The 12,505-nt window shown below is 47.3% G+C and overlaps 2 protein-coding genes across 3 annotated transcripts in view; both read left to right on the top strand.

The window, feature by feature from the left end:
* Positions 1–2,858, top strand: part of naa50 (N-alpha-acetyltransferase 50, NatE catalytic subunit) — a 4,158-nt gene extending 1,300 nt beyond the window's left edge. Inside the window, 5 exon segments of the mRNA XM_084565889.1 lie at positions 530–666; positions 994–1,089; positions 1,092–1,112; positions 1,203–1,269; positions 1,370–2,858. Of these exon segments, the coding sequence (XP_084422015.1) occupies positions 530–666; positions 994–1,089; positions 1,092–1,112; positions 1,203–1,269; positions 1,370–1,547 (499 nt within the window). The 3' untranslated portion in view covers positions 1,548–2,858.
* Positions 2,859–2,977: 119 nt separating this feature from the next.
* usf3 (upstream transcription factor family member 3) lies at positions 2,978–12,233 on the top strand. Of its 2 annotated transcripts, XM_084565888.1 has the most exons (8): positions 2,978–3,185; positions 3,725–3,849; positions 3,960–3,991; positions 4,130–4,212; positions 4,310–4,406; positions 4,493–7,117; positions 7,199–9,408; positions 9,965–12,233. In XM_084565888.1, exons 2-8 carry the CDS (start codon positions 3,806–3,808, stop codon positions 11,768–11,770), a joined length of 6,897 nt encoding a protein of 2,298 aa, XP_084422014.1. In that variant the 5' UTR covers positions 2,978–3,185; positions 3,725–3,805; the 3' UTR covers positions 11,771–12,233. The 2 variants fall into 2 exon arrangements, with proteins under 2 accessions (XP_084422014.1, XP_084422013.1); XM_084565887.1 differs by having other exon boundaries at positions 4,493–9,408.
* The last annotated feature ends 272 nt before the right edge of the window (positions 12,234–12,505 follow it).

Below are 12,505 nucleotides of genomic sequence, written 5' to 3'. Positions count from 1 at the left end.
CTGAACTGTAGTTGGCACTGAATTAATGTCCTTATTAAAGAGTCTCAAAATGATTAGCTCAAGGTGTTTATGGTGTGTTTTTAGGTGGAATATCTCTTGTTCTCTGAAATACACAGTAACCCGCTATTTAGTGACTTTCATTGGCAATGTCACAGCTTCTCCTCAATCTGGATTGCGGCCACTTGATTAAATTTAGAAGATTAATTTGGGCTGCCACTGAGGGTAGCCTTAATTATTGATTAGACTGCCAGTTTTTGCAACTAATTGATTGGAGTAGAGACAGCTTCCTAAAGCTCAAGTTGCACTCTTTCACCTTTTGCACTCAAAAGTCCATAATAGAAAGAAAATTCTGTTAAAAGTCACCAAGACAAAAGCAGGAAATCTTCAGAGTTGTCAGAATAGTTGCCTCTCAAACCAAACCCTGAAGCCTCCCGTTGTAATTGATCTTTATGGCGTTTTGGAGTCAAAGAATTTTGAATGTTTTGGTGGACCCTTTGTCAGTTATTTGACCGTTTTGCTCTTGTTCCAGTAGCCGGATCGAGCTGGGGGATGTTACGCCCCACAACATTAAGCAGCTGAAACGCCTGAACCAGGTCATCTTCCCTGTCAGCTACAACGACAAGTTTTACAAAGATGTACTGGAAGTCGGGGAGCTCGCAAAGCTAGGTGAGAGGAGAATCACTCATGTAACTGACACCCAGATAAACAAAACTGTGTTACATTTTTGGTTGACGGAGAGATATTAGTGGGGAGACGTAATTGACGGGGATTGATGGAATTTAACAACTGCACACATAAAAAATAATAAAACAGTTAAACGTCTATACATTTGATAGTCCCAAAGCACAGCCCAGTCTTAGATCTAATTAAACTGTTTTGCAATCTGTGAATGTCCCTGGCTTCTACTGTGAAACACTCGTTGCTTCATAGGTATGAAGGAAGTAAGTACTCCTTGTTTGTTGTTTCAGTATTAACCTCCTTTTTGTCTTGCAGCATACTTCAATGACATTGCAGTGGGAGCTGTGTGCTGCAGAGTGGACCACTCTCAGAACCAGAAGAGACTGTACATCATGACACTTGGCTGTCTAGCACCTACCGTAGACTTGGAATTGGTAAGAGCTCTGCACCTCCAGAAGCTGCTGCAGTGCTATTTGTAACCTTGTGCTTTATTTTACTTACTTTGCCATTATCTTTTACTTCAGGTACAAAGATGCTAAATCATGTGCTAAACATCTGTGAGAAAGATGGCACTTTTGACAACATTTATCTGTAAGTGTCTTTTTAAGTGTCTTAATCTATTGATTTATCTAACATAAACCAGAAGTTCTTTGCCCTTACCTAACCAAGCTTCTCTTTTTCCACCCCACAGTCATGTGCAGATCAGCAACGAGTCAGCCATTGACTTTTACCAGAAGTTTGGCTTTGAAATCATCGAGACAAAAAAGAATTACTACAAGAGGATAGAGCCTGCAGATGCCCATGTGTTGCAGAAGAGCCTGCGCAGTCCGTGTGCACCCCCCAGTGGAGAGCTTCAGAAGTCAGAGTAGGGGCACAGCGTTTGGCAAGAGCACATATGTGCCCGCCTCCACAGAAACAGAACTGTGACATAAGCCCCGGGGTCGACACATTCAACACTTTCTTCAAAGGACGCTAAAAAAGAGAAAACAAATTTCAAGTATAAAAATTGCTGCATTTATTTTGCAAAAGGGTCCCCTATGATTTTTGCATCTTTTATTGCTCCCGTTTCTTCATACAATGAATTGAAAACGACTAAAAGCTCAAAAAAGTGCTCCGATCGACAAAGTTGCCAACTTCAGACAGTTTTAGACTTGGTGGAGGGGGAGGGTGTTGTGTTTGCAAACCATACTGTTTGTGTTTGAGTTGTTTTTATGCGGTTATTAAAGCTAACAGGGGACATATCTATTCAGTTGTGCAAAAGAAAACAGTTGGTTTGAAGCGGTAAAAGTGTTTGAAAGACCATCACCGACACACACAGTCCCAGCTGTGTCAGTTTGGAGTGATAGTTGGAGTTGTTATGTGGATCAGACACAACTCCATTACTCACCACCTGAACCCTGGGATTCATGGGAAATGAGCCTGACCAGGTTGTTAAGTCCAGAGGGGGAAAGCAGAAATGTATCCCCTCGCTACGGGCATGAGGAAAGCTGAAACGGTTTTGTGGTGGTGGGAAGACATGGACACCACTCTTAATTTCTGAATAACTTTATTTTCCAGCCTGTTAATTTAATTCCCCCTCAATTGTTCTATCATTTTTATTTTTCACAATGAAATGGCAAATGGTTCAGAGGTTCTCCTGGGTTTACTACAAAGAGTGAAAATATTAAGGAGTGAGGAAACTAAACAAAATATTGCATTGAATGTCTTTGGTAGAAGGACGCTCCACATTGTCTTGTGAGGGATGTCTTAACATATTGGCTGTTTGGAATTGAATTTGGGCATTATTTTCAGTAATTTAATGAAGGTGCGTGAGGATTTGTGTCTCTAAACATATGCAAGTGTCTTGAGACATCTTACCTTAAACACCTTTGGCACCTTATGTAGCCATCTTTCAAAAATGGTTATCTCAAACTTCCTGCCTTAGTCAGCTTCTGTTGTTACACACACCTTTGTCTGGTTTAGAACCTCAGCTGCTGGTTTGGAAGTTTTTGGTATGATCTCTTTCACAATGTATTACCCAGAGGAATCTCTGATCCCTCTGCATGCAAGGAGAGTTGTGTCCTCTCCACTGTAGTATACGCATGTTTTCCTTTCTTTGAAGAATTTTATCTTTTCTGGAGCTCTATATTGTAAGACTTTTTAACGTCTAAATAAAGGAATTACTATTTGCAGTAAATGTCTTCCCACTTGTCTTGCACTTTTTTATTTGCATGGTGAACTATTAGCAACATACACAGAAACTGCATAAAATGATGCACTACATTAAATTCTAGGTGTATTAGTTCTTGTTGCGTGTGTGTGTGTGTGTCGTGATTGGCTAAAGCCTCCCGGATCTGGACTGCTATTGGATGTGAGACTCTGAGATCCCGCCCCTGTGTGCACGAGGTTAGGTGCGTCTAGATTGTTTTGAGAGATGAGTTGAGTTGAATGCTTTGCTAGCTAACTGTTAGCTTCCAATCTCAAAGTTGTTATAGGAACAAGGAGTCTACAAAATGCCGAGACTAGAGGTTGGTGGAAACTATCCTCCGTTAGCAGTCATTCATGAGTGCGGACGCGAATGAATCCGCAATTAATTATCTTAATAATTATATCGGTAACGGTAAGCTAAAATAGCTATTAGCTAACTAGCTAACAGAAAACTAGCTGAATAGGTAATTGCTCAGGTTGCTAGTTTCTTGCTAGATAAGTGACGAGATAATTTTCCTTAACATCTTTTGGTGTCGACATTGTAACCGTAAACCAGGACAAACGACTGTTTGTGCAATTCGCTAAACAGACTGTAATTATGCTGTAATATGTAGGTAAATGTGTTTAGATTAGCTGTAAGGCTAGGTTAATCTACACTAGCCTGCTAGCATCTAGTTGTAGTAGAAGTAGTGGAAGCTTGGTGGAGCATAACAGTTTTTTTTTTTTTTTTACTGTTATCTAGTGTTTTATAAAAACATATTACAACATTACTACCAGCTAATTGCATATATGCAACTGTTACACAAGTCCTTGTTATAATTAAAACTCTCTCCGGATGCTTTATTTTTTTTCTTTGCAGGACGGGCACGGAAGGGATTTAAAGTCCAGCTGTTAAATGTGTTGACTGATATCTAATCATATAGGCAACTGTTAGGACAGGATGCCAGAGATGACTGAAACTCAGACACCTGGTCGTAAACCCAAGTAAGAACATTTGAGTCCTTTGCTTTTTATAACAGTTTTAACCAAGTTAAGAGCAGGACCACTTAAAGAAAATGTCAGAATAGTCCTAATAAAATGTTCATTTTCTACAGAAAGAAGAAAAACAAGGAATCTCACAATGCAGGTAAAAAACAATATTTCCTGGCATGGATTTGTACAAACCTTGCTAGTATATGAATGTGGATTTTGCTTTGGTGGAGTTGCACACTAAATGTAACTGAACATTAAACACATTAAAAGGATTGTCTCTATTTTTATTCAGTCGAGAGACACAGAAAAGAGAAAATTAACGCTGGGATCAACCGCATTGGTAATCTTCTGCCATGTTCCCAGGCACTTAAACAGGTAAGAAACAAACCTTTACCTTTATATAGTGACATTAGTGTCTATATATATATGTGTGTGTGTTTTAATATCAAACTTTTATTTTGTTATCTTATAGAGTAAGAACATGATACTGGATCAGGCTTTCCGCTACATCACTGAACTAAAGAAGCAAAATGATTCAATGCTTCTGGAGGGAGGAGACAAAGTTCAAGGTGAAGTTTTGTACTTTGTGTGATCACTTGATTTGTGTGATTGGCGTCAGTGAAATGTGAATAAGTGTGCTGATGTCTCTGTACAGCTGAGGAGATCCGGCGGCTACGGCGCCAGTTAGAGGAACTGAGGAGGGAGAGTGCTCACTACATTGAGCTTCTCAAAGCCCATGACATTAACCTTTTAGAGGACCCCACTATCCACTGGAAAGGTAAACAGCGGTGTGCCAAAGTGGCAAATGTTACTACCACTCACCAGCTTCCAAAGGGTATCATCATCTATTCCAATGGCAATGTGGTGGGCCCAGCAGGAAAGGAGACTAACCCAGAGAAACAGCCCTCCGAAACATTCGTTCTTCAGCCACCGTCTGAGGCCAGTGCCAGATTAAGGGTTAATGGAGCTGTGCTGCAAGTTAATACCTCTTCTTCTACCCCAGCACTTCTCCCTGGGTCAGCTGCTGCATCCACTCAGTCAACGCCAGGCCTGAAAATGATAGAGCAGTGTCTGGTTGAGGCACCAACTCCAGCCCCTGCTCTGCCGCCTTCTGTGTCTTACATCACCCTCCAGATCCCAGCTGCCAATACAGCCTTGCCCCAGCAAAGTCAGCCTCCCGCCCCATCCCAGACCCTCAATATAGCAGCTACGTCAGCTTCACAGATGCCCACTGAAAACCCTGCCCTGCCTGTATCCATCCAACCCACATTTACCCCAACTGTAACAAGAACAATAGCCTCGGAGGTTTGTTCTTGGGTTTCCCAGGACTCTGCCGTCAGGACTGTAAGTTACGCTGCTATCCCAAATAACCAAGCCCTTCTTAGAGCTGGGGCAGCGGGCAGCACACAGACTACCTGGACAACACTGCAGATGGCAGGGAACACGGTGCAGCCGGTGTGCCAGAGTCTCCCCACTCCAGAGGTCAACAACGCCACACAGGCTGTCCAGCATGTGACTGTATGTCCAGTGGGCAGCAAACCATCTGTTCATCCCATTCAGATACAGATGCAATCACATATACCTGTACAGCAGGCACCCATCACAGGTCACATTAACGCACAGCCCGTTCAAAGAGCACCCCAGCTACGGCCAGCAATCCTGAGTCAAGCACAGTCTCAGCCTGTCCTAGCCCCAGCTGTTCTTCCCCAGTCAGCCATAGTACCACAGCCAGCTGTGATTGCCCATCCTGCTGTCGTGTCACAGTCGCAGCCTGCTGTACTTCAGCCAGCATCATTGGTTCCTCATCCTACAACAGCCCTTATGCCACAGCCTCAGCAAGCCCTAGTGCCCCAGCCACAGGCCACCATGCTGCCGCTCCTACAGACCATGCAGGTGCTGCAGGTCAACCCAGCTGGAGCAACAGCATCGGGAGTAACGGCACCACAGAACACAAACAATCCAAGTGTTGTAATCCTGCAGCAGGCCAGTGCCTGTCCTAGCCAGCCAGTCGTGAGGGAGGAAATAACCAATCAGACACCTTGTCAGCATATTGTAATCATCCAGGCACCCAATCAGGCTGCATCGGCTCCTCAGAATCCTCAAGTCGGCATGGTGCCTGCTGCTGTGCCCACTGCACTACCCGCTGTATCCACTCAAATACCCACAACCAGCAGTTCAGTGTCTGCCACGTCCTTACAGAGTGTTGGGGGAAAACAGCTGGTGCACATTCTCCCTCGCCCTGTTCAGCCTGTAAGCCATGCTCTGCAGGTCACCCAGGCGTCTTCTTCTCCACCTGTTCCTACAACCCCGCAGACTATCACTGTGAATGGCCAGGTGTTCGCCCTGCAGCCCGTAAAGACCTCGGACAAAGCCAGCTCCCAAGGTGGCCAGAGTACACTCCAACTGGTCCAGCCCACCACTACAGAAGAACCAACCACCAATGTAGCCCTCAACAGTTTAGGTGCCCTCAGCAGTCTCAACCAGAGCATCTCTCAGGGCCTCCCTATAACCATTTCTAGCCAGAGCAATTGTCCGCCTCCATCTAGTCAATTATCAATATTACAGCAGAAACAGCACCATCAGTCTCCTGCTCCAGCCTCCATACCTGCAGGCACTCTTGCGCTACCTGCCCGGCAGCTGCAGGTCCCTTGTGTGAACCCTGTCTCTTCAGGTCTGGTGGTTAATGCCTCTAAGCCTTCAGGTAAGAGGCTTCGTACAACCTTGAATGCAAAGAGAGCAGTAGCTAAAAGGACTAAACCTCCCAAGAAAAAGGAGCTCAGTCGGCCACAACCTGCTGTTGCTCTTTCTGCTAAGCCTGTGGCTGCTGCAGGAGAGATCCAGACAGTTCAAGTTACAGTATCTGAAGCTTTACAGTCCTCGCCTGCCGAAGTCACAGACATTCACCCCATTTGTACCACAGTTGTTGCAACTGCAGTTAACAGTGAGGCTGGAGGTCGTGTAACCTCAGCACAGAACACACAGAAAATGATAGTGTGTAGTTCATCTAGTGAGCCAGCAGTATTTAGTCAGTCCCATCCACAGGATAAAAGCTCTGTCAGTTCATCTCAGAGTGATTCAATATCCAGTCCTAGTAACACTAGTAGTGTCACAACTGCAGTTACAGCTGTTACTACAACACTGGTCAAGCCATCAGTTCGGGTAGATTTGGCTGCTGAGACTAAACCAGCTGCGGTTTCTGGAAACAATTCGACTGTAAACAAACTCACAGTTCCAGAGGTTAAACAGCCAACTTCCAGTGCTTCAACTAGCACACCACAAAGTAAGTCAGCTGCAACCATGGCTGTTTCCAGACAGAACAGGCCTGTGGTTGCCACTGAAACTCTGTACACTTCTTCAACAGCTTCTGCTGCGTGTTCGACTTCAGTCTGCACCAGCAGTATCACATCAACCACGCCAGTGCCTTTGAATAGGACTATCCAATCAACTTCACCATGTATATCCAGGGGATCTACTACCCAGGAATCTCTGCCTTGCAATAAACCAGAGTCAGAGCTCACCTCTTCATCCTCTGTGTCTACAACTGTGACACTATCGTCAGCTGCACCGGTGTTTTCCGCTGTCCACAGTTCTGTTACAGCACCTACAACAAGTTCAGAGTTTCGGAGAAGAAGCACTACTCCCAGAGCGCCAACACAGCAGACTAATGTGCATATACCTAACCCCTCTTCCTGCCATCCTGCTGAAGTCAAACCACCCCAGGCCCCTAGAACAGACAGGGAGGCTCAGGAGGAGATGCATTCAACAGTAGCAGAGAAAGAGGGCTTGGTGACAGTGACTTCTGGTGCTCCCTCCAGAAAGGACTATACAGTATCTCAACAGCTGTACACAAACCTGGATGATCAAACAATAGAGCACTCTATGACATCTACTAGACAGACCGATTCTCCCATGTCTACAGGGGCTGGGGGTGGCCGAGGGTTCTCCGTGGCATCAATGCTTCCCCAGGGCCACAGTATTGCTCCGTCATCTGGCTCCTTTGGATCATTTACATTCACGTCTGAGCAGGCAGAAATGCTGGCCTTGGCCATGCTAGAACAGGACAGCCCCAGTAGGAGGAGTGGAGGCTGTTCTGGGGATAACACTACTTCTACTAACCCCGCCACAGCCACGTGGGACCCCCCCAAAACCCCTCAAGTATCAACCAGTAAAGAAAGGAGCTTAGCTGGGCAGCAGAATAAAGTGGCTAAGCCCATGGACTCAGGAACAGTTAAAGCTGCTGTTGAGGTGTCGGTCAGTGGGCCCAGTGGGAGCAGACATCCACAAAACATTACTTACTCCCAGTCTCAGCCCCTCCCCCAGGCCCAGTTGCAGAGCTCATCCCAGAGTGGGACAGTGGCTAGCCTCAGTGTCAACAACCTGATTAGGCCCAGCTCAAGTCACCAGCCCTATCCTGGCTCCCCTAGTCTGGCTGGCCAACAGGGCTCAGTTCCCTCTCCGGTGGGGACCTCAACTCACACATCACAACCTTCAAACAATATTATCTCAATGCCTGCCCAGCAAAATGAGTACACTCCAGCAGTAAGGACTGCATTAATGAGGACTCAGGCTGGAGTTGGTGTGAGTGAGCGACAAGTGAAGATCATCTCTAAGCGCCAGGCACAGGAAGAAGTGATGTTAAACACTGGAAAAAGACCTAAGCCATGTCCTCCATCAGCTAACACTGTTAGCCATATGGAAGTGAAAGCATCAGATCACAGTCAGATGATGGTGGGACAGCTGCCATCCACCTCCGCAGCCATCATGACAAGGATTAATTCAGATAGTGGAGGTCCTCTCTTCTCCACAAACACCTTCATGAGCCCGGTAGTTCGGTCCTCAGATGGCCACTGCCAAGGACCAGCTGAGCAGAACCAGTCAGTTCTTCATCTGCCCCAGGGTCATCCGCAGCATCCCCAGTCTGGTCAGCATCTGGGTGGGAACCTTTACATGAAACAGCAGCAACAAGAGCAACAGAGACACCATCTGTATCACTTGCAGCATCACTTGACACAGCCAGACCCCGCACAGCGCCTCTCGCTACACCAGAGGGCGCTGCAGCAGCAGCAGCAACAAGAGCAGCAGCACGTCCAGAAGAAGCGGGGACTTGTCAGAGTCAGTCAGACTGGCTCCCCTGCCGGCTTGCAGCAGAAGCAGCATCACTTGGAAAAGTCTGGAGTTCAGCAGCAGCAGCAGCAGCAGCAGCACTCACATCAACAACAACAGACACAGCACCAACAACACACACAGCAGCAGTCTCAGCAGCATCCGCAACAGTCACACCAACAATCACAACAGCATCAACAGCCAACACAACACCAACAGTCTCATCCCCAGCAGCACCAACAACAGACACATCAGCAGCCTCCCCAGGCGCAGCATCAACAACACCAACAGCAGCAGCAGCAATTGCAGCAGCAACAGCAGAGCTCCCACTCCAGACACCAGCAGCATCTGCAGCAGCAGATTCAGCAGCAGCAGCACTTTAGACACCAGGAGAAGAGCTGTGAGGCCCAAGCAGCAGGATCCAGGGCCCATCACAGCACCCACCTAGGCCAGCAGGACCACCTCAAGGTAGGTGATAGATTATATAAGGAGTGGTTTATAATGGCCGGGTTGGTTGTTACAATATGTATGTAAAAATACCAGTAACTTAATGTGTGATTTAAAAATTTAAACAGCCAGCAAAATCAATATCTCTATATTCTATATTTTGTTACTTGTTTGCCTACCTCGTCGAATACTAAACATTTCGCATTTGACTGTTCTGTGGCCATGTGTGCCCACTCACATAGACCTAGTAGACCTGGACCACATTTACTCCACAATGACAAAGAAATCGCACTGGAGTTGTTTTGTCGGTGTCTGCGTTTTCAGTAAAAGAGCAGCCCTGCGTCCTAAAGCTGCAGCCTAGACAGGGGAATGATAATTAAAGGCTGTGAAATGCAGTTCAGTTATTGTAATATCTTACCACTCGTCAGTTTTTAATTTATACTGTCTATAAATGTCTGAGAGCTGACAGGAAAGAATGTTCAACTTGGGCATTGGGATGCATAAAGCATCCCTCCTGGCTGGACGACTTTTGACATAATATTGTATAAATAATATTTCATGTTTATTTCTCCCTCAGACCGGTCAGGACCACAGTGCTATGCAGAGGATGATGAGCTCTCGGACCATGGAGCAGCAGCTCATTTCTCCCCCCAGCAATCCGGTGTCTCGGTCGTCTGACCTGGCATGTGCTCCTCGCCAGGAACGTCACCGCGTGTCCAACTACTCTGCTGAAGCGCTTATCGGTAAAAGCTCCACTAGCGGTGAACAGCAGCAGCGCATGGGTCTCCACCTTCAAGCTGGCCGCGGTGCCACTCAGGAGCAGCCGGATCTCCGCGGTTACCTGGACACTTCACGAGGGAAGGCCAACATTGCACACAACCCACAGAGCCGCCTGCCTTCTGACCATCCAGGGGCCACTGATGTTCAGCGTGTCGCAGAATGCTCCTCCTTCAAGGCCATGGGTGGTGGAGGGGGTGCGCACCATCTCGGCGGTTTTGAGGCTCAAGTCTCTCGTGGGAGTGACATGGCTCCAAAGTCAGTTCCCCCCTCCCAGAGGGGCCCTCAGGGGCAGCAGCAGCAGCAGGGAGGGTTCAGAATGGGTGTTGGCCCACCAGCGGATGGCAGGAATCGTGTTGGTTACAGTGGAGTTCATCCTGGCTCTCAGGGCGTACAGGTTGGACCAACGCTGCCGCGAGAGCAGAGTTTCACACAAAGCCTCCTTTCCCCCCACCTTCCTGAGCAGAGCAACCACCAGCGAGCAGTGCAGTGCTGTCCCCCAGTCAGTATGGAGTACAGCTGTGTGCCTGGAAGCTCTTCAGGAGACATACAGGCCAAGGCCTCCAGCCCCAGCGTGCCTCAAACCCATAAGGCCCCAGCTATGCGCCTCGGAGAGGGCAACAAGGGCCATATTTCTCAGGTCAGTAGTAATATGCACGCAGGCCCAGGTGTGCGAGCAGGTCTCCCCCACCCTCCAACCCCACATAGCAGCTCTGAGCCAGGCCGGTCCTCCGCCCCCTCAAGACCACCCACTGCTGTTAGCCAGCACTCCCGCCATATTGCCCGAGATACTCAGCCCGCTAAACTGAGACCCGGTGACCGACCTCGATCGGGTGCGCTGAGACCAGGCAACCCCTTTGAGCCTGAGGGCCACCTGCCGCTGCCCCCTGGGGGAGGGGTGCTGCTAAGTCGACCACAATCTGGAGGAGAGGCACGGCGCAGCACTATCGTACGCTTTATGGCAGATAGTGCTCAGGTTCCTAGCGACAACAACCTGGTTCCTGACCAACACCTAACGCAGAACTTCGGTTTCCCCTTTATTCCAGATGGAGGGATGAATCCTCCTCCTCCCATCAATGCAAACTCTACATTCATCCCTCCAGTCAGCCAGCCCAGCGCCTCACGTACGCCGTCCCTTCTCCCTGTCGAGTCACAAAGCACTTTGCCCTCCTTCTATCCCTCCTATTCTCCTGCTGCTCACCCTAGCCTTCCCAGCGATGTCACCCTCCAGTACTTCCCCAACCCAATGTTTACAAGCCCGAGTGCCGACAAGGGCAGCGCTCCTCCTCTCAACAACCGCTTTGGCTCGATCCTCTCCCCACCTCGCCCTGTGGGTTTTGGCCAGGCCAGTTTCCCGCTGCTTCCTGATATGCCCCCTGTGCCCATTGCCAACTCCTCTGGAATCACCCCCCACATATCCAACTTCAGCCTCACCTCTCTGTTCCCTGAGATCGCCACCGGCATGCCCACCGACGGCTCGGCCATGCCAATGTCTCCCCTGCTGTCCCTCTCCAACACATCGTCTGCCGACTCTGGCAAGCAGCCAATTCGCCCCGCCCACAACATCAGCCACATTCTGGGGCACGATGGCAGCTCGGCCGTCTGAGAGAACTTCCCGCTGCGGTCTGAATGCTACGGTGAACTGGTGTTCTGGAGCAAAGAATATCATTTTCTGTTTTAACCGTGCTGTTGCTTTTAATGTTGAACAAGCTCAGAAAGTGGTGGTGAAGCTCCTGCTGAATGGATGTTTACATGCTCACACAATTTCAGTCTCATGTATGTTCTCCTTGGCATATGTATGATGTCAGTGATAATTTATAATAATTCAAAAATATCTTGATTTTTATGGAAACATGGAAATGTGCTCCTCTAAAGCTCTTTGTTTAAATGTTGGTTAAACCGACGGTTTGTTAGTGAAACTAAATCAAATTTAGGTTTAGAACTTGAATTCAGTGTATTCTGGGTCATTAATAAACCTTCTGCACAGTTACCTACTAATGTAATTTACTAACTTATCAGGTTGTACTGTACAGAATTGTTTTTTTTTTTTTCCAAGAGCTATTTTGTAAATACCAATGTTTCATATCAGAATTGTTAGATTATGTATGTATTTGTAAATAGAAAATTGATAATTAAAGTTTATAAGAAGACATTTGTATTTGCTGCAAACTGGAGGATTGTGTGTGCTTCTTACTTTGCTCTTCCTTCGCTAGGCAGCGCTTGAAATCAGGAACATTTTCCTACTTCAAAGAAATATTAAAAGGTAGTGTTGTCCTTATTCCATTATTTTAAGCTAAATATATCATTTAAACTGAACCGTGAATGGCTGAAAAGATGCACC

Source organism: Chelon labrosus (genome assembly GCF_963514085.1).
Source record: "Chelon labrosus genome assembly, chromosome: 18".
Classification (NCBI taxonomy): Eukaryota; Metazoa; Chordata; class Actinopteri; order Mugiliformes; family Mugilidae; genus Chelon; species Chelon labrosus.
This window is presented reverse-complemented; position numbering and strand designations above follow the sequence as displayed.